The 19,106-nt window shown below is 52.5% G+C and overlaps 9 protein-coding genes across 9 annotated transcripts; 3 read left to right on the top strand and 6 right to left on the bottom strand.

The window, feature by feature from the left end:
• Positions 1–147: 147 nt before the first annotated feature.
• Positions 148–2,079, bottom strand: SEPMUDRAFT_125416 (uncharacterized protein). Its single transcript, XM_016901983.1, has one exon. The coding sequence runs from the start codon at positions 2,054–2,056 to the stop codon at positions 299–301; it is 1,758 nt and encodes a 585-aa protein (XP_016761821.1). The 5' UTR covers positions 2,057–2,079; the 3' UTR covers positions 148–298.
• Positions 2,080–2,397: 318 nt separating this feature from the next.
• Positions 2,398–3,499, top strand: SEPMUDRAFT_42078 (uncharacterized protein; the record flags this gene model as incomplete). Its single annotated transcript, XM_016908856.1, has 3 exons — positions 2,398–2,427; positions 2,486–3,329; positions 3,384–3,499. The coding sequence occupies 3 exons, from the start codon at positions 2,398–2,400 to the stop codon at positions 3,497–3,499; spliced, it is 990 nt and encodes a 329-aa protein (XP_016761820.1).
• A 384-nt stretch (positions 3,500–3,883) lies between these two features.
• On the top strand, positions 3,884–4,369 carry SEPMUDRAFT_116721 (rhamnose mutarotase; the record flags this gene model as incomplete). The annotated part of the gene is made up of 3 exons (XM_016901279.1): positions 3,884–4,134; positions 4,208–4,276; positions 4,333–4,369. The coding sequence occupies 3 exons, from the start codon at positions 3,884–3,886 to the stop codon at positions 4,367–4,369; spliced, it is 357 nt and encodes a 118-aa protein (XP_016761819.1).
• Positions 4,370–4,394: 25 nt separating this feature from the next.
• Positions 4,395–5,742, bottom strand: SEPMUDRAFT_116720 (Dak kinase; the record flags this gene model as incomplete). Its single annotated transcript, XM_016901278.1, has 2 exons — positions 4,395–4,881; positions 4,994–5,742. The coding sequence occupies 2 exons, from the start codon at positions 5,740–5,742 to the stop codon at positions 4,395–4,397; spliced, it is 1,236 nt and encodes a 411-aa protein (XP_016761818.1).
• Positions 5,743–6,003: 261 nt separating this feature from the next.
• Positions 6,004–8,148, bottom strand: SEPMUDRAFT_148912 (Xanthine/uracil permease). The gene is made up of 3 exons (XM_016905224.1): positions 6,996–8,148; positions 6,387–6,931; positions 6,004–6,327 (listed from the first exon to the last, which is right to left on the bottom strand). The coding sequence occupies exons 1-3, from the start codon at positions 7,972–7,974 to the stop codon at positions 6,058–6,060; spliced, it is 1,794 nt and encodes a 597-aa protein (XP_016761817.1). The 5' UTR covers positions 7,975–8,148; the 3' UTR covers positions 6,004–6,057.
• Positions 8,149–8,492: 344 nt separating this feature from the next.
• On the bottom strand, positions 8,493–9,894 carry SEPMUDRAFT_125411 (uncharacterized protein). Its single transcript, XM_016901981.1, has 3 exons — positions 9,581–9,894; positions 9,405–9,464; positions 8,493–9,186 (listed from the first exon to the last, which is right to left on the bottom strand). Exons 1-3 carry the CDS (start codon positions 9,651–9,653, stop codon positions 8,960–8,962), a joined length of 360 nt encoding a protein of 119 aa, XP_016761815.1. The 5' UTR covers positions 9,654–9,894; the 3' UTR covers positions 8,493–8,959.
• SEPMUDRAFT_125412 (uncharacterized protein) lies at positions 8,493–9,894 on the top strand. The gene has a single exon (XM_016901982.1). The coding sequence runs from the start codon at positions 8,576–8,578 to the stop codon at positions 8,858–8,860; it is 285 nt and encodes a 94-aa protein (XP_016761816.1). The 5' UTR covers positions 8,493–8,575; the 3' UTR covers positions 8,861–9,894.
• Positions 9,895–11,150: 1,256 nt separating this feature from the next.
• Positions 11,151–14,329, bottom strand: SEPMUDRAFT_148908 (uncharacterized protein). The gene is made up of 2 exons (XM_016905223.1): positions 11,997–14,329; positions 11,151–11,929 (listed from the first exon to the last, which is right to left on the bottom strand). Exon 1 carries the CDS (start codon positions 13,841–13,843, stop codon positions 12,674–12,676), a length of 1,170 nt encoding a protein of 389 aa, XP_016761814.1. The 5' UTR covers positions 13,844–14,329; the 3' UTR covers positions 11,151–11,929; positions 11,997–12,673.
• Positions 14,330–16,569: 2,240 nt separating this feature from the next.
• Positions 16,570–19,089, bottom strand: SEPMUDRAFT_148907 (acyl-CoA synthetase). The gene is made up of 2 exons (XM_016905222.1): positions 16,994–19,089; positions 16,570–16,926 (listed from the first exon to the last, which is right to left on the bottom strand). The coding sequence occupies exons 1-2, from the start codon at positions 19,061–19,063 to the stop codon at positions 16,837–16,839; spliced, it is 2,160 nt and encodes a 719-aa protein (XP_016761813.1). The 5' UTR covers positions 19,064–19,089; the 3' UTR covers positions 16,570–16,836.
• Between the last annotated feature and the right edge of the window lie 17 nt (positions 19,090–19,106).

Genomic DNA, 19,106 nt, shown 5'->3' with positions numbered 1-19,106 from the left:
GAAGTCGGGTGGTTCGGAACGAATGACCGGCAATAGCGACGAGTACGTACCTACCTGCCTTACTAGGCGAAACTCCCTATTGTCTCGAGAGACATCACCAGAGAAAAGGGATGTTGTGGATATGTGGTTTGACTTGGTATTACAAAGTGGGTATCATGCGGGGGAGATTGCAGTCGTCGTCAACACTAGCCATGGTCTCGACCATTTCAGCTTTTCGTACACTCATGTCATCTTGAAATGCTCGTAGAACAATGTCGTCGTCTGCTTCCCGTTAACAAGAAAAGTGGTCCTTCTCTCATCACTTCTTTGCCTTCGTCGGCTTCCTCGGCGATTTCTTCGGCGTGCCTTCCAAGACCTTCCCACCAGTCATTTTCATTTCGTCAAGGGCGGCCTGGGTCAATTTCTGCTTCTTAGCCACTGCCTCGTGGCGCTGCTCAATCTCACACTCGAAGTCATGCGCGATCTTTCGCTTCTGTTTGCGAGCAGCCTTCAATTTGGCCATGAGGTCGCTGAAGCGGTCGAGAAACCAGTCTCCAGCTTCCTCCCATTCAGTCAAAGTCATAGACTTGAACAACTCAAACTGAGGATTCGGTTGCTGTGGCTGCGTCTTCAACTTCATCACGCTTACGAGCTTTTGATGAAGATTGTCTGTCGGAAGCTCCTGTGGTAAATTCAGTGGCACGGCGCAAGGGTCCAGGTCGAAAGACTGCGCTTTGATGTCTGCATAGCTTTTGCTGAACAGTTCGGACTCAGCGTAGTCTATGTCCTGACGCTCTTCTGGGTGGTGCTGCTCCTCTGAGTACTGCTCTTCGGGAGGCTGGTCCTCAGCATGTTGCTCTTCCGGATATTGCTCGTCCATGTGCCCATAATCCTTACCATCTCCCACGTTCAGATATTCAAATTCCGAGTACTGATGATCACTCGGCTGTTGCACATCCGATGAAGGTGGCTGCGGATTCACGGTTGACGTGTGGCTCTTGTGTACATTTCTCTCATGAGCAGGCATTTGTGTGAAATGCAATGGATGTGGCAGGGCATCTTGGTGGTTGACATCGCCCAATTGCCGATGAGACTCTTGGTGGATCACAGGCTTGTTGGAGGGGAGCACTAGAACCTGCTTTTCGGAGGCTGGCAATTTCGACACAGCTTGCGTGTTAGCTGGGGCTCGTTGTGCATTCGCGGGAGCTTGAGGCAAGTGCTGGTTTACGATGCGATGCTGTTGGCCTGGACCTTGCGGTGGATGATTTTGGGCCGGTGGATTGCGTTGTGGGTGCGGCATTGGCTGCGGACCATGATGAACTGATCTGTTGACTTTGGGTTGAATCGCCGGAGCCACCCCAAATTGAAATCCTGCCCCAATTTCACTCGTGATGTTTACGTGCGCTGGTCGGCTGGCTTGACCCAGCGTATCGAGTCGCGGTACAGCTACATTCGGGACAGTCATGCCACCACGGGGGCCTGAGCCTCGCACCGGCATGATTCCCGTAGGCACTTGCATGCCGCGAGCATGATTCTGTGATTGCTGTTGCGCGTCATGGACGTCCACTTCAGAGGGCACTCCCGACGTAGTAGCAGGATAGGAATCACCAGTCATGCGACGCTCGGTTAAGACATTAGGAACATGCGCGTTCCGGGTCTGTATGTCGGCCTGATTGACAGAGGGCTGTTGAAGCCCATCATCATCTTCATCTTCATCAGTCTCATACACTGAACTTCCGTCGCTGGCCACTTCGTCTGCATGAGGCTCAACTTGGACCGGTGGCTTCTTCTCTTTACCTTGCTTTGCGTTTTGCGTGCTTCCGGAGGCTGATGTACGAACAGCGTTGCTAGCATCTGTCGAAAGCATGCCTTTTGGCGCAGATCTCATTCCTGACTGAGATCGTTTCATTTGCCCCGGACCATCAATATCTCGCGCGGTGCGTGTGTTTGCCTGTGATTTGCCTTGAGTTGAAGTCGCCTGTGGCTGTACTTTCATACTCTGGATTTCCTGATCCGAGAGCTTAGATGACTTGCGCTCGAGGGCCTTTGTATCATCGGCACCACCGTCTTGTGCCATGCCATTCTGGCGAAGGACGAAGCCCTGCACGCCCGATGCAGTAGGGCGAGCCATCGCGGGCTGAGCCTGTATAGGTAGAGTTGGTATCAAGGTTGGCTGCCGGCAAACCGAGAAGTGATGTCTACAGAGGTTGAAGTCGGGAAATCGCGACGCGGAAGGCACGCTAGCGCGCCAAATCACGAGGAAGGGACGAGGCTCGCATCAATCATCCTTTCAACCGTCCGTGTATATCATCATCATCACTCTCGGATACCTAAGTGAATTAGGGTGTGTCGCAGCTGTCTGTTGAAATATTCTTTTCTCGTAGTACTATCGTAAACATGGCGGACATGGAAGACGTTATGCGCGGCATCTTCGTCTTGCCCAATGAAGTAGGACTCGTCGTACTCACACTATCAAAGCACAGACTGACTATGTCTATGTACCTAGATACTCCTCAGCATCTTGAGTAGCTTTCCAACGAGGGAACTGGTCCAATTCTCCACCACCAACCGCCACTTTCACAGCCTCGTGGTACGTTTGCTGCAGCACAGACTGCAACTCGCAGCAGCTCTTGATGGCTATACGATGTATCTGGAGTGCGGGCCTCCAGCAGCGAAATGGACTCTTCAGAAAGTTCTCTGTACCGGTCTGGGCACCGGTGGTATGCAAGAGTTGAGCACAGACATCGAGCGTGGTGACAAATGTGTTGGTATTATAAAACAAATGGGACAGTTGCGTACTAGATTCAGGCCCGTCACAAAAGAGCCCGACTGGCTTAGTCTGCCTCGACCACATCCAGCAGGCGACATACCTGGATCGCGGACATATGTGCCAGCAGAAGCCGCAGCGGCCAAGCTAGCGGATGCTGGGAATGCCGTGATGAGAGTGGTGAGCATTGATGCCGACTGCCTCTTCTCGCAGCTCGAGACAGTCGCCTTTCTCGGCAGACGCCAAGGCACTGCAGGCATCCTGTGCGGCTTTGTCGATGTCTGTAGAGGGACCATTCGTGTATGGAGAAACTGGCTGTCCAAACAGTGCGAGAGCAAGAGGTGGACGGATGGTGAGCAGATTGCAATAATTCACGAGGATGGCGATGGTAATCGCACAGCTCGATCCGATAGCATTACCGGTGTGACAGACCCTCACAAAGATCCCAGCATCCTTTGGCTCAATACTGGCCGCGAGGACTATGGTATCAAGTTTCGGGTCAAAGAGCAGAAATGGAGACGGGACCAACCAATCTTGGCCAGCGAGTACGAGAGTCCCGTGAGCTATAATGTAGAGCTGGAAGGTGAGCTGAAAGAAGTAGAAGTCGAAGAGTGCCGTTCACTGATAAAATGCCCAGAGATCTTGGTCTCAACTGCTCGCCTCCTATTGAACCTCGAGGACGCCCAGCGTCGCGATGTGGAAGACTCTGGTCGTGCGCTCATATTCGGGTCCTACTCTGATTACGCTGCGTGATGGTATCATTCAAGTCGCTAGCACGTCAAATGCTATGATGGAGCTCCAACACCAATACCTGTGAGCCGCAAGTCTACACTCTAGGCGCCGCTGTAGTAAAATGCACGCACCTCCAGCGCGTACTTACCTCTGCCTGAGCATCGTAACAGATTGCGTCGTGAAAATTATACACTTGATTACCGGCCCGCCATACAGAGCAGGAATTCCTGAACCAAGCTGGCTCCACATTGAGGCAAGCATTGCCTCGGCCCCATCTACACCGAATAGATTGATTATAAGACGCGGTACATGTATCTTTCAAAATGTTCAAAGCTCATCATCATCATCATCACAACCCCTCTCGAACAAAGTGACTTGCCGTCCAACAACCAATAGACAAAGACTATGTCTCCAGAACCACGCCGCATCGCGCAAATCGTGCGTCTCAAGCGCGAGTCGCTCCAGGCCTACAAAGAATGCCATGACGCTGTTTGGCCGGCTGTGCTACAACAAATCAAGGACTGTAACATTGTCGACTACTCCATCTTCTTGGACGACCAGTCGATGACTTTGTTCGCTACGATGAAGTACGTCGGTGACGACTATGACGCAGATATGGAGAAGATGAAAGCAAATCCGAAAGTGCGGGAATGGTGGTATGATAGCCATGTCCAAGAGAAACCATCAACGCAGGCCCCGTGCTGACTTATATGTGCGTCTGGATCGTAGGCAGATGACCGATGGTATGCAAGAAACTCTCGTGGATGGTGCTCAAGGCAGCACAGATCCCAAAGGATGGTAAGGTCTCTGACTCTTGCAGCTTCCCAACACGAGCTCACATCAATTCAACATAGGTGGAAACCATTAGAAGAAGTGTTTCGAGTCGATTAAGTACGCTGATCATCAGCCTGGAGCGCTACTGCCGCCATGCTAAGACATCGACTGGAGAATCCCAGAGTTCTACAGCTGCATCCCTTTCCAGCGCTTCCCCACTTATCGGAGGCAGTCTCCATACCGTGATACCAAAGCCACTCATCTTGAGGGAGGTGACAAGAGGTCCCAATGTCAACCTTCGTACGACGAACCCGCGCTGTTCCAATTCCGATATCGCTAGCTCTGCAAATCTCGCGAGTACTTCGTCAGATGTGCTTCCCAGGCTGTTCAATAGTAAGACCACCTCATTGTCGGTCGTCGGATTCGTCGATTTCGAGAATGGAATAAAGGCTCGATCGGTATCTGACACGTCGAGGAGAAGATCCAGCATTTGCGATACTAGTGCCTCTGGCGAAGGGACGGGACTAATCTGCTGCAATCCAGGCTCACCATGAGCCCCCATCCCTAGCTCAATCGTCGCAGGTGGTAGATTCTGCAGATCTGTCAATGTAGCATTTGGCAAAGCAACTCTGCAACACAAAATTTCATCAGCAACCTTCCCACTACAAAGATCTTGCACACACAACAAAAAAGACCTCTCGCAGTTGTACTGTTTTTCTTCGTTCCCATATGACAACATACCTATCAAACGCGACCCCAATCGTCCCCACATTCCCCGCCACATACTCCATCACCTCCGCCACCCGTTCCAACGTCGCCGTCGTCGTCGTCGACTCTCCCTCTCGTTCCGCAAGCGCACACGCACACTTCAACGCCACCAAATGTCCACTCAACCCTCTCCTCCCCACTAATCCTCCCTTCCGCCTCCCCACAGCAACATCATCTCCCACCGGAGTAAAATGTACTCGATACCCTTCCGCCCGCGCCCTCGTCACTGCTAAACCCGCATTTAAAATATCTCCCGTGTAATTCCCACAGACGATTAATGTTCCTCCTCCACCTCCTCCTCCTCCTTCTTTATTACTTTCGCCTTCTACTGGATGATGAGGATGAGGTTGACATAATCTAATCGCCTCCAAAATCTGCCTCGCAGTCGGCGAAGCGAAAATTTCTCCTGAAACGTACGCTGAGAGGAAATTTTGCCCGACAAATCCTCCAAACATGGGTTCGTGACCTCCTCCGGAGAACCCGATGGTTGTGACATTGTTCTTTTTGGAGGTCGAAGAAGAGGATGAGGCGAGGTCGGAGCGGTAGAGGATTTTGTATTCGGCGTTGTAGGAGAGATTGGGATGGAGGTGGGTGAGACCTGTGAGGGCTTCGTTTATAGACGAGGTGGGGGAGTTGATGAAGTGGAAGGTTTCTAGTTTTGTTGACGTTGATGTTGTCGCTGGAGAGGGAGGGGGGGTTTCTTCTGTTTCAGTGGTTGTCATTGTGGTTGCGAGGTGTGGTGGATGGTATATGGCTGTATCAGAAAGGTATGAGAGAGATGGGTTTCCCTACGATGTGATGATACGCTGCGTAGCATTGTGCTGCTGGACTACAGGTGCTTATTAATACACGGTACTTGTGCGAGGGAACATGGTCAGATGGAGGAAGATTGTGGAGGTGGAAAGAGGGGAGAGAGCTTGTCACTCGGGTTCGCCACATTGGGTATACCGAGCACGCTCGCGGTAAAGAGGCGGATACAACAACTTCAGGGAATTCGTACGATAATAGTTTGGATGTTTTGATCGTGGATAAGCACCTTAGGATGCTGTGCCCTTGGGCTCACTGCTAGATGTACCATCACGAACCGCTCGTATTCGATCCCACTCCTCCGCATCATCCTGCTCGTCGGCAGTATTTGCTGTCAACTCAGGAATGTCTTCGTCCTCGTCTTCTTCTGGCAGAAGCAAGTTGAGTATCAGAGCCAGAAAAGCTACGACAGCAAAACCTGTCTCCATCACAAGCGATATCGCGTTAAAAAAGCCGGTGAGAGCGTGATTGTCACCAGTGTATGTGAAGACGTAGGAGAACTAATGAGTTAGTTGTGTTAGCTATGGCTCCATCCCGCAGCTCTATTATTCGAACTTACCCAAGTCGGTACCAATGTTGCGCCAAATCCTGGAGCCAGCGCAGCTGTCAAAATGAACCTGTTTCGTCGCGTCCATGGCATTGTCGACATGATGCGGATACCCGCGACTGCGACTGCAGAAAACAAGAATGTGGTCATGCCGCCGAGTACGGATGATGGGATGGCTACCAGAGCTGCTGCGAATTTGGCAAATATGCCCATGATGAGTAGCCAGAAACAGCAAGCATAGCCAGCCTTGCGGTTGGCGCATCTCGTCAGTGCGATCACACCATTGTTCTGAGCGAAGACAGACATGGGTGTGATGGTGCACAATCCAGCGAGGATGCCGTTGATGCCGTCTGCTAATACACCCCCTTGAATTCTGCTGTCGAACATGGGGCCATCAACTTGGAGCTTACTGACATCGCAGGTTGCTGTCACATCTCCGATTGTCTCCATGGTGAGCACGATATAGACTGCCAGTAAAGGTAGAACAATAGGTCCGTAGATTGACAATGGGAACGTGTGCACCCAGATGAAGCTGGCAACAGGAGCTGCGTCGATGCCTGGAGTACGCAGTATGTTAGCACGTACCTTATTCAGGGTTATAATTTGGCAGTAACGACCTACCGGATCGATCAAAGTAACCACAAGCTGCTGCAACAATGCAGCCAACTAGCAATCCAAGGACTACTGAGCAACTCTTCATGATAGGTGCGCCAAATCTTTCGCACATGATGATAGTCACAAAAACCAAGAAACCCAATCCAATGAACTCAGCGCTGCCCCATGGCAATGCGTGCGGAGCGTTAGTATTGGGGCAAAGCTGATAGATGCCACTTTCAGGCCTCGACATACAGCTTCCTGTGCCGCCCGCCCAATTCTCCATACCAGTCGTGATGAGTGCAACGCCAATGAGCAGTACCGTAGGCCCCGTCACAAGGGGCGGAAATATCTTCTTCAGCCATCGGGGAGGAATGAACGACATGAACACTTCCAGAAGTGCGCAGACACATTGTGTTCCCAAAATGGCTCCGTAGCCACGAGGACATGGTAATTGCGTTCCATCCGCCGCTGTAGGACAGTACCCGTTTGCATACATTTGCGATAATGCTCCCGTCGCGACCGGGATCGTTGAGAAGGAGACTCCAACGACGGAGATTAAGCCCGTTCCGAGATGATAGGGCGTCTTCCAGATATGAAAGCGAGTGATTTGGATGACGGATAGGCATGCGCAAACAATGAGTGCCGTGCTGACGAGATAATTCTGCACCTCACCAGTCAAGTTCGCCGCTCCCGAAAGGATAATGGGAGGACTGATGATTCCTGCGAGCATTGCCAAAGCGTGCTGGAGTCCCAGAAGCAGTGCGAGGAAGACCGGCATGGTATCATGGAGACCAAAGAAGGGGGCAGCAGATCGACGGCTGCGCTTCATGAAGGGAATGTTCGGCGTGAACAAGAACACATAGTCGTAATTGCCTATGAGGCCTTCTCTCGTCGTGAATGCCTTGATGAATCCTCTTCGACGATCGGACCACGTCTTCTTGGGGCCCGTCTCTGGCACTATTGTATCCGGATGGTCATCTTTGACGTAGTCTTCGGAGACCATCCTGTCCCCAGACTCTCCCAACTTCGGCCTGTTTTCAACAGCTAGCTCTATGCGAACACGCGATCTCAGATGGGACGTTGACTTTTACGATAAACGGAACGATGCAATGGAGATGGTCTGGAAGGGGAAGAATGAGAATTGTGCTGGCTCTCACGGGCAAACCTACTCTTAGGCTCCCGTCGTCAAGTGAAGTGAAAGTCTGGTAGTCGACATAGCTGCGAACCAGATAGGAATTACAGGATTGCGCGGCGGTGATCCGCGCATGCTTTTATCATGCCCGAAGGATTTCTCTTATCTTTGGACTAATCCCGTCGCAAATCTTCGGGTGGTGGTGGAAGGAAGCGAGGGGTGTGGGTGGGAGTGGAGACATTGAATCTTCAGATTTTGCTGCTGACTGATCCCGCCGCAGTTTCTGCTTGACTCGCGCGAGCATACCTGCCTGTATCACCTCAGTCTGGAATACTCCATGTACATCCTACCATCCAACAATAACTCAGCAGCTGAACATGAGGCAGAAGGGAAGTAGTCGAAGGCGAGGTAGAGACGAACTTCCATTCGCCGGTGCTCAACATTCACTATGCTCTAACCTACTCCTCCCATCATGATCAAGGAAAAGACCAACTCATCAGCGTGGCCATATGTATGCTACATGCAATGCAATGCCATTCTTCCCGAAGACCCTCGCACTGCCGCCCCCAAGAGGCCACCCAACCCCCTCTGGCCGTGCCTAACCAGTGACCTGACCATAGCCAGTCCTCACGAAGAGAAGAACACGAACGCCATGCAGTCCGAAGACCGACCGATGCCTCCCAGCTCCAGCTATAATACAGACCCCCACCCGCCAGCTTTCCAGCATTGTTGCTTTTCAGCACGCAACCACACTTGAGGTTTCCGAAACCAAGACGAAAAAGATGGAAAAAGTTGAGCAAGTCTGTTGTGTGCATCAAGTCGCACGATCTGATAAAGAAGAAGAAGCGGACAATATTCAGCTGTTGATCATGCTGCTGTTGCCACCATAGCATTGACTGCCTTGGCGAAGGTGGGCGGGTAGAGACTGACTCTGTGGTGGAGTGGGCAAAACACCCAACATCTGCAAGGCTTTCTCCGCAGCGTCTTCCTTGGCGTTGTTGACATATTGACCGTCGTACCAGAATCGCGCCGGCACCTGCGTTCCTTGAACTGTGACGACGCAGCTCCAGGCTGTACGGCCACCTGGGAGAATGACGTGTTAGTTTGGAGGGAAGAGGAGAGGAAAAGAAAAAGAAGAGAGAGACAGAGGAGGAGGGGAGAGGAGGAGAGAGAGGAGGGGCGAGATGAAGAGGGAAAGGAAGACAGAGAGGGAGAGAGAGGAAGAGAGAGGAAGAGAGAGGAAGAGAGGAGAAGAGAGAGGTCAAGTCGATAGGGCTGTGAATGGGATAACGAGTGCTTACCTCTGCGATCAGAGACGATCTGGAAGTTTGGCGTTCGAGCACCTTGCTGACGGCAGAAGCCTGTTGGAGGGGAAGACAGTTAGCAAGTATGCTGCTGCTACGCTAGGTCGAAGCGAGAAGAAAGCCTCGTGGGGGATGATGAGGATGGGAGAGAGATGTGACGATGATAGACTCACTGATCAGACGCTCCTGGTGTGGTGAGGACTGGGCACCGCCAGCAGTGCCTTGGGAAGAAGTGGTCGAAGACATGATGATGCTCTCGTCCGTCGTTGCTTCGATGAAGCGGGGAAGGGAGCTCGTAGGTTCGGTTGGTATGGCTGTAACAGGCAACTAAAATATAAAAAAACAAGCAAGGTAGGTAATCGTGTGAAGAAGAGCTAGGAGCTAGCCAGCTAATAGCGATGACCGTTTCGAGTTTGGAGTGAGGTAGGTAGGTAACAGCTGCACCGCCACCTAAAAACAACAAATCAAGTCCTCGTACGAATTGTTGGGGGGGTAAGGTAGGTAGGCAGGTAGGCAGGTAGGTAGGTAGGTATCAGGGACGAGATAGTTTGTCGTTTGTTGGACTTAGCCGCCGCTGCAGGTGAGAGGATACAAAAAGGAAAAAAAAAACCTCTTGGACCTGGTGCCTGAAGAAGAGCAGAGTTATATACTCTTTTTTCTTGGTGCTTGGGAGAGAATGGGACACCAGCTGGGCCTCTCTCCGCTGCGTTTCCTCTTTTACCGCTTCAAGAAGTGGTCACGGTCCCTCTTCTCTAAAGGAAAAGGAAAACAACGTGACAGCAGCGGCAGGCGGGTGTTGAGCAAAGCAAAGCGAAGTAAAGCAAAGCAAAGCAAGCAGCCGTCCGTGTCTCTCGGCCGTCATCCAGTCCCGTCCGTCCGTCCGTGTGTGTCCGTTCTGTCGGTCGGCCGGTCCTAGGAAACGAGGGAGGGAGGGAGAGAGGCGAGAAAGACAGGATAGGGTAAGAGAGAACAAAAAAAGATGGAGTACGGTCTCGCAGTTCGTTCGTTGGTACCTACCTAGGTAAGGTACCTACCCTAACCTACCTACCTAGAGGGTACTGTATGATTTGTGATTGTTCGCAACAAACAACAACAACACCAACAACATCCATCCATACCTAAGGTACCTACCTATCTACACACCTTAGCTAGCTAGCTACATGTAGCTACCTACCTTACTACTCTTTTATCCCACAAGCAAAAAAAGGAAACAAAAAAGGCCGCCCGCATTTCATCTCCGGCAAACTACCTGTAACTGGGGGCACCACACCCACACCCACACGAACGACGAACCCATGGCCAATAATTTATTTGCTTGGTTTTGTCTTTTTTCTTTCCCTTTTTTTACGAGCTCACGCCTATTCATCACGCGTTTGCTGTGCATAAGTTTAAAAGGTACAGGTAGGGTACCTGTAGGCTGTAGGAGGTAGGTCCAGTGTTGTGTGGATCGGCACGGCAGGGCTCTCCTTTACAGCCGTGCCGAGAGTTTCCTTTCTGTACCTAAACTACCCTACCGTAACTACATGTACCCAAGACCTACTAGACCCGGAGCACATGAAAGATTTGTCTTCACAGAAGGGTGGCTGTGTATGTGCTTGTGTATGTGCGTGTGTGTGCGGGTGTGACGAGTGGTGTGACGCGGCTGCATTATTGGGGATTTCGTCCGGTCGGCGCATATTCAAGGCATAGTAACTAAACTACAGTACTACATACCTTACCTACTGTACCTAACTAACTACTGCTACTACATGTACCGTCGTGCTGTGATGAAGCTGAAAAAAGGTAACTCGCAAAGGAAGCGAATGAGAAGATGGAGATAATGGCCGTCCTCTCACCCCCCTTCCCCCTTCCCCCTCCCCATGCACAAGCACAGTTCATGCCACCAACGCGGCCGGCTGTTGACATCCAGCCAGCATGCTGCATGTGAACTACTGCGGGTGGGTGGGTGGTCTACGTGTCGACGGCTTGATGACCAAAAGCCAGCATAAGGTATTCATCAGCAGCCCGGAATGGACGACGTGCAGAAGTAATGACGTCCAGACGCATAGAAATGCTTGCGCTCCACCACAACCTATGCCAGCAAACTTGCGTTTGTGTGCTTTGTTTTGCCAAATCTTGCACTCACCATGTATTTCCATTGTGCCACTTCGGGACCTGGCGTCTGAGATATGACAGTCCCGCTATCGCGCGCATGCCGCCTGCAAGACGGGAACTCGCAGCTGGCCGCCGCATTGGAAGCGAAATACTGCAAAGATGCGGTCTATTTTACTTTGGAGCTCCAAGCCGTTGCTGATAGACTGCAGACAGCAGGTATTGGGCTCAGCTCCGTAGAGCACGTTTGTACTGAGTGCAGAATCAACATCTCGACCCTCTGAAAGCCGCATTCAACATCTCTTTCATGTGATGCTCTCTGTGTTGGTATTGATATGGACCAGCAATTGAGAACCGCTTCGCGCGGGACGATTGAAACACAGCCGCCTCAAGGCCCCAACATCAAACGCCGCCCAATGAATAATACAGCGCTAATGCGATGCCCATGCTGTTAGTATGACCCCACCGAGACATAGTTGACATGCTATGCTTGCGCACCATCACTGTATGAGCCGCTTCTCCAGACGATGCCATTTATCAAATCTCTGTCCCAGAAAACAGACGTTGAAAAAGGTTCCCGGACCCCACGGCGGCACGACGCATCGCCGGGCTTCAGTGCTACGACGTGATCGATTACGAGACTGCCCAAAACCCGTGTTGACCGCCACGTTTGCGTGCCGTTGATCAAGAAACGGGCGTCATTCGTCGCACACGCTAACACGCGGATCTACAATCAAATAGCAGTCTTGACCGCCCCCGCTGGAGTGCGCGAGCTGGTGGTACTTGTGCCGCGACTCCAAGGGCGGGTTTCCTGGTGGTGCGCTGATTGCAGGCCCTGCTGGTCACTCGGCTCCCGCCCCAATATCTCATTGATCACTCGTCTCGGTCCAACATACTGAAGCGTTGGTCTTGTGTTGAAGTGTGTTCTGATGGAGTCGTCAACGAGGGCCATCAGGCCGGTAGCAACAACGACGCTAAAAGCATTGTCAGCAAAGCAGCGTCACCGACACGGGAGAGGATTCAAGGATGTACGCTGGCCGAGTGCAGATACTCAAGCCTGCATCTGAAAGGGCTTGACCGCCAGTGGTCTTCAGCACGCGGGCAAACTACCTTCCGAAACTCGTCACAAGACAGAATTCAATGCTCGACAGCGACACCCGTGAAGTTTGCAAGACTTACTCTGCAACATCCTTCTGGCCCTGAGTGACATCGTCATCCGCGAGCCACATCGAACAGGGCGAAATCCAACGGCCCGCCTGACGCTCTTCCTCGGCTTGCATGGGCGTGAGCGTCGACGAGACGATATGTGCCAACGCACGATCACATCCAGATTTGGTGAGTTTGTAAGACACTGATGTGGCGTGTCCATGCTTTCGAACCATTCGCCGCCAACTATAGCTGGAACCCCAATATTCAAACTCGTAACGCTTGCTGCTTTTCACCCCAGTGCGCCTAACCTCGACTTGAGCGTAATTTGAGAATTCAAGCTTGATCGAATTGGGCGATACGGCCTGTGGACGGGGGGTCGCGGCGGCGCCCCATGAAGTCTTTTGCTCATCGTGGTCGACCTCGATCGAGGAGTTCAAAGAAGAGCCATAGCCAGAGTCGGTACGTTTCATGGTCGACCATGTAGAACTTCTGGACTCCAATTTGGGACGAAGGCTGTTCAAGGCGTCACTCAATGAGCGCGTCAAGCCGGGCCGCTTCTTAGATGGCAGCTTTTCGAGCATGCGTGCCGAATGGCACACTTCCCTCCCACTGTCGCGGCAGTACCTACGAAGCGAGAATTCACGATCGCCAAGGTGATGCATTCGTAAGTGGAACAGGGTCATGTCTTGTCTCTGACCGCGTATATTAACCTCAGTCCCAACTCGCAAGTTCATATCGCCGTCAACGGAGTCATCGTGCCCGATCAATAGCCTGCGACGTGACGGAAAGAGCTCAGAGAAGTCGGCGGGTGTCGTAGGAATGGCGGTCGGTCCTCCTGCGTGTGGGATGTACTCGGGCAAATCAAAGCCTAGTGAGGGCAGCTCTTCCTGGACCTCCTCTTCACTTGCGACGGTCGAGGCATAGGTCTCAATAGAGCATCGTGGACTCTGTTGCGGCTGTCTGTGCGCAGAGTATCGCGCACTGGAATCACTGGCAGCATGTTGAGTGCGAGCGGTTCGCTTCGTGGAGTGCTGCGAGTATTCTGTCGCGGCCGTTCGATACGAGTTGTCGCTGCCAGACCTCGATGGATCATACGACCTGCGCGTACTAGAACTGTCCTGTTCTGACTGACACAAGGCCGAGTCAAAGGCATGTCGCATGTCGTCGATTTCGGGGCGGTGGTGAAGGGCTACCATGAGGAGCAGCTATCCGTGGGAGCAATATGGTCGAACTGGAGCTCGATCATATGCTGTAGCTAGCAATTCGGTGGAAGTCCAGATCTGGCGCGGTAGATCCAGATGACGCCTCTGCGCAAGTGTGTTTGGTGGTATAGGTGGTCGCACGACAGCGTGTCCCAGTCAGGTTTGTGTTTGTATGGCGTACTTGAACGCAATGTGGTCGGGTCGTGAACAGGTCGTCCGCAAGGGCTATCATTGGGGATTTGATGTCATCATGGTGGTGATGGTCGTCGTCGTCGTCGTCGTAGGTATATTGTAGAGTACACGTAACCCTACTCGAGCAGTCATGTTAAGTCGGAGAGGACGCTGTCGGGGGCTGTACCGGTGGTATTCGATGTGAGGAGGGCGCCGTTGGGTTCCATTCCACCAACCATCTTTTTGCCGCGCTTTTTACAGGAGGTCGGTCGCGAGGAGAGGCAGCCGACGGCGCGTATCTCGCGTGCGGGTGGCGGAGAAAGCTGATGAAGGGAAGAATCGGCGGTACAGGAGGGAGTCGATAGGTTCGGACCCGCCCAGCGCTGGCAGTCAACTGGCCATATGCACGCCAGCGCAGGCGGCGCATCGCCATTGGACTGCACCTCCCTCTCACGCCTCGCCGTCTGCAGCGTGACCTGGTCACGACGAATCGCCGCCCACTGCCCTCCTCCACCACGACGACGGGTCTCGCCCCAGTGAGACTGCGCTGCTTCTCCGACGCTCCGACGCCCGATGCCACGAAATCCATACCTTACCTTGGCTACCTGACAGTAGTACCTAGGTAGGTAAGAAAGGTAAGTACATGTAAGGTAATGTAGGTATGTACCTAGGAGGTACCTGAGGTATGATGATTGATGCCACGCACCAGTCGGCCCGCTCTGGCTCGCGTCGCTCGTGCCCCTCCGTCGCTACTTCCTGCTGTGGTGTTGGTTGGAATCGTCGAGACAAGACCGCTCCTTTCCGGCCCGGCCGCTCCCTCCGCCCAAGAACGACACTCGCTCCATTCATCCTTACTTCCGTCCACATCCTCCCTCCCTCGAACTCACCTGGTCTTGCCAACGCACCCACTACATGTCAGGTATATACCTCACATCACCATCATCTTGCTCTGCTCAGCCACTTAAGCTTCTCCCGACATCTCCGAAAGGCGATTGGCGGTTGGACGGGGGCCCAGGCAAGCGTGAGCACTTCTCAAATCGCAAATTTGAAAGTCCAGGCTGTCCGGCTTGCAAACTTCGCCTCTAGCTGTTCCCCCTGGGAGCTGTTGCATGTCGTTGCATATGTACCGACAATCGTTCTATTGCAGCACACGCGGCTGTCAGCGCTGAACTGGGAAGCGGTCTAGGCGATCGAGGCTCCAAGCTGCAGAGCCCCATAAGAACCTGGACTGCGAACATATGTATAGCGGCCCGGACCAGCATATTGCTCAAAGTCTCGCATACCTCCTACGCGGCACACAAGAGCGAGGCTGACAGGCTGGGAACAGCCGTACCTCCTAGCCTACAGTGAAACTCATGGCTGTCTTTGCATCATCACATGATGTAGAGAACATGGCTAGGTGTTTGCATCACACCTAGGCATGATTATGCTACGTCTCATGTGGATAGGCATCAGTAAGTGCTGATTCTCATCATATCCAGCACAGCAGTGTTCAACAATGTAGATGAGACGAATCGCAATACCATGGACCCGGCTGCATCGGCTTGAACAGGCGACAAAGGTTGCAGAATTGGGCAGATCGAGCCCCAGCGCAAGGTGTACCACGCCTGACGAGATCTCCATACACAAGATGCCACTGTCCAGGGTACATCCTCGCGATCCTTCCTCCAGCGCAATGGTGTCTATGCACAGAATCGCACGAATCGCTGTGTTGATATATGTCCTCCGACTGCCCTCGAAAAGACTTGGTTCTTCAAGGACCAGAAACCTGCCCACGTCAACCCTCCAATGAATTGGCAGGTGTGAGACCCAATTCTCCAATCGGCGTGTCAATCGGCGTGCCTGAGTGGGATGAGAATACCTACCTCCCACGCATGGCGGCTGTAGCCGCACTCGCCAACAATCATGAAGTTTGGGAGGGTGTGATGCTGCCATCTCCCAAGGCTTATAGGTAGCCGACATCTAAGCAGTGCCACTTGTCGCTTGCTTCTGATTCCTGAAGCCACCCCAATTGGTTTAATTCACACAAAGTGCTGTCTCCGGCCGGAAGCGTGCGCACATGGTAAAGAACGTGCATCCGCAACCCTGCGCGGGATACTCCGTGCAACACTACCTCTCGTGCTTTACATGAAGACTAAGGTACAGCATAATAGGGAGACAATAGTACCAGGTGGCAGGTGTAAGCTGCTGAGTAGCAGATCCAAATACATGTATGTACTACCTACTCGCTGATCAGCGCATTTGTTCCAGACCGATTCGATCTCCAAGGTACCTAGGAGGTAAAGTCAATTTGTCGAAATACGATGATTGCGGCCTTCAGGCGACAATACAAATTGGTGTTTGTGTGGCGAATACTTGACCCAACCCATCAGCCAACCCAGTAGGTATCTAGGTATACATTTTGTTCTCCTGAAAAATGAACCTCGATGTCGCGACATCAGGTGAGGTCGAATACTCCCGTCCTCGACAGGGCTTTGAGAGGGGGGTGTTCTGATGAGGTAGAAATTGACAAGAAAAGGCATGATACTTGAGTAGATGAACACTGTGCGGTCTCAAAAAAGGAAAAAGAGAAAATCTCAATTCAATTATGCCAAGGGACTAAACACAACATGTCCGCCGGGGTTTCTACCATTTTCTCAAAAGAAATATTCGAACGCCCGCTTGCTTGCACGCTTGGTCGTATCCTCATCGTTACTTCTTGCCTCCCCACGAGGTCAGATGGACGTTCATTGTTCTAGAGCGTCCACACGCAATAATGGGCAATTCCCCAAATTTGGAGTGAGTGAGGGGGGTATCATACATTATTTGCCACTGCTCTAATTGCCACCATAAGCCTTCTTGATGTCATTCTTGTACTTTTCCGTAATGCCCTTGCGGTTGAGCTTCTGGGCAGAGGTGACAAGTCCCTAATAATAGCTGCGGTTAGCATGTGCACTCACGAGCAAGAGTCAAACCATTGGAAAGGAAACTTACGCTTTGTGGAGTCCACTCCTCATCGGTGAGAACGACGCCCTCGATGATTTCAATGCCAGCAAGACCTTGCTTCCTACCAGTATCCTGCATGGCTTTGAGTACGAGACTGTTGATCTTCTTGTTGTGAGCCAAGTCCTCGATACCATGACCTTCAATCCCGTTTTCGCTGGCCAATTGCTTGAGTGCTGGTTCTGCTGGCACAACAATCGCAATGGGCTTGTTCTTATCCGATTGAGCATATACGCAGATGTTTTGGACAATCTTGGTCGATCGGTAGACAGATTCCAGCTTTTCAAGCGCAATGTACTCGCCGTTCAGAGTCTTGACCAAATTCTTCTTGCGGTCGATGATCTTCAGCTGGCCGAGGCTATCAAATTCACCGATATCGCCGGTCTTGAACCAGCCATCGCTCGTGAAGGATTCTTCAGTCTCCTTGGGAAGGTCCAGGTAGCCAGATGCCACAGCGGCGCCACGAATCCAAATCTCGCCTTGTGGTGGATTGTTGGTAGCGTGGTAGCCCGCATCCGGGAAGTCAACGAGCTTCACTTCGACAGAACCTGGAATCTCGCCAAGTGCCTGGTCGGTCCATGCAAGAGGGTCCATAATCGCTCCCATGGCCGCCGTCTCGGTGAGACCATATCCAGAAATCATTGGTGCAATGCACATGGAAATGAAGCGTTGTGTCTCCTTGGCGATGGGACCACCACCGTTCAGACAGATACGAAGCCTGCCACCAGTGGCTTCAGCAACCTTTTTGAAGACAACGTTGTCCACAATGTTAGTGCCTACACTTGAAAGTGGCAGGTAGCTAGCGTTGTTCATCATGAAAGTTTTCGCACTCATTGCTCCCCAGAAGAGATTCTTGGACACTGGGTTGAGCTTCTCAACCTTCGCCATGACTCCCTTCTTGACAGTCTCCCAGACTGCAGGCACACCCACCAAGATGGTGGGCTTGAACTCGGCAATGTCACCCTTGCAGTTGCGCATGGACGCGTCGGAGATGGTCTTGGGGTTGCCATAGCCCATAGAGCCACCCCACCACAAGCAAGCAGATTCGAAGACAAACTCCAAGATATGCGCAAGAGGGAGATATGTAAGCAGTCCGTCTCCGGGACCGAGGTATGCGCCAACTACCACATCCACACCAGTCACGGCGGCCACGACGTTCTTGTGTGTGAGCATCACACCCTTGGGCGCTCCAGTGGAGCCAGAGGTGTACATGATACAGCAGAGATCCTCTGGCGAAGGCGGGGTGGGCTCGACTTTGTTCTGCTTGCCGAGCTCGATGAAGTCGGTGAAGCTGTAGACGGTCAAGTGGGGATGAGCTGCTTTGAGCTTCTCAACATCCGCCTTGGTCTGCTCTGGAGTAGACTGCTTCGTGGGCGCATCATCGTCGTTGTATATGACATAGTGTATGTCTTTGGACTCGTTCAGCGGCTTGACGAGCTTTGTGAGGAGATGCGGGTCCAAGAAGATGGCTTTGGCGTTGGTCTGCTGAAGAGAGTGCTTGAGACCCTCCTCTCCAAGCGTGTCATAGGCGGTGACAATGGGCATGCTCTGGCTCTGAGCTCCATGCGCCGTGGCCAACCAGTATGGGTGTGTGGCGGCGAAGATGTGGACGCGGTCCTGCGGCTTCATGCCGAGCGCGCGGAAACCACAACCGACATTCAGAACCATCTGCTCGTACTCTGTGAATGACAAGTACTCGTATGGCGACAGCTCGTAGTATGTCCACTTCTTGTCGACCTCCTTCTCTTGGCCATCGACCAGCTTCTTCACCTTCTTGTTCTCCTCGTGCAGCTTTATCAGCCGGCGCTTGCCGAGCGCCTTTGCGTTGCCGTACTTCTTGCTCGATTGTGTCACAATGTCGAAAATGGTGCACACGTCTGGGTTTGGCGTGTTCTTCAGCTGGTCCTTGGTCCGGATGTTGCGGCGAGGGACCGTTTCGCCGTCAACCTTTTGCACGCCAGGTGCTTCGGCGGTGAACGGAGGCTTCTTGTACATTTTAGGCTGCGGCACGAGCGTCTTCAGGTCCTTGCGCGCCATAATGCCGGCGTTGTGGTCTGACATGACCGTGGTGTGACGATGAGGGACGGTGTTGTTCTTGGGGGGG

Source organism: Sphaerulina musiva, assembly GCF_000320565.1.
Source record: "Sphaerulina musiva SO2202 unplaced genomic scaffold SEPMUscaffold_4, whole genome shotgun sequence".
Taxonomy (NCBI): domain Eukaryota; kingdom Fungi; phylum Ascomycota; class Dothideomycetes; order Mycosphaerellales; family Mycosphaerellaceae; genus Sphaerulina; species Sphaerulina musiva.
This window is presented reverse-complemented; position numbering and strand designations above follow the sequence as displayed.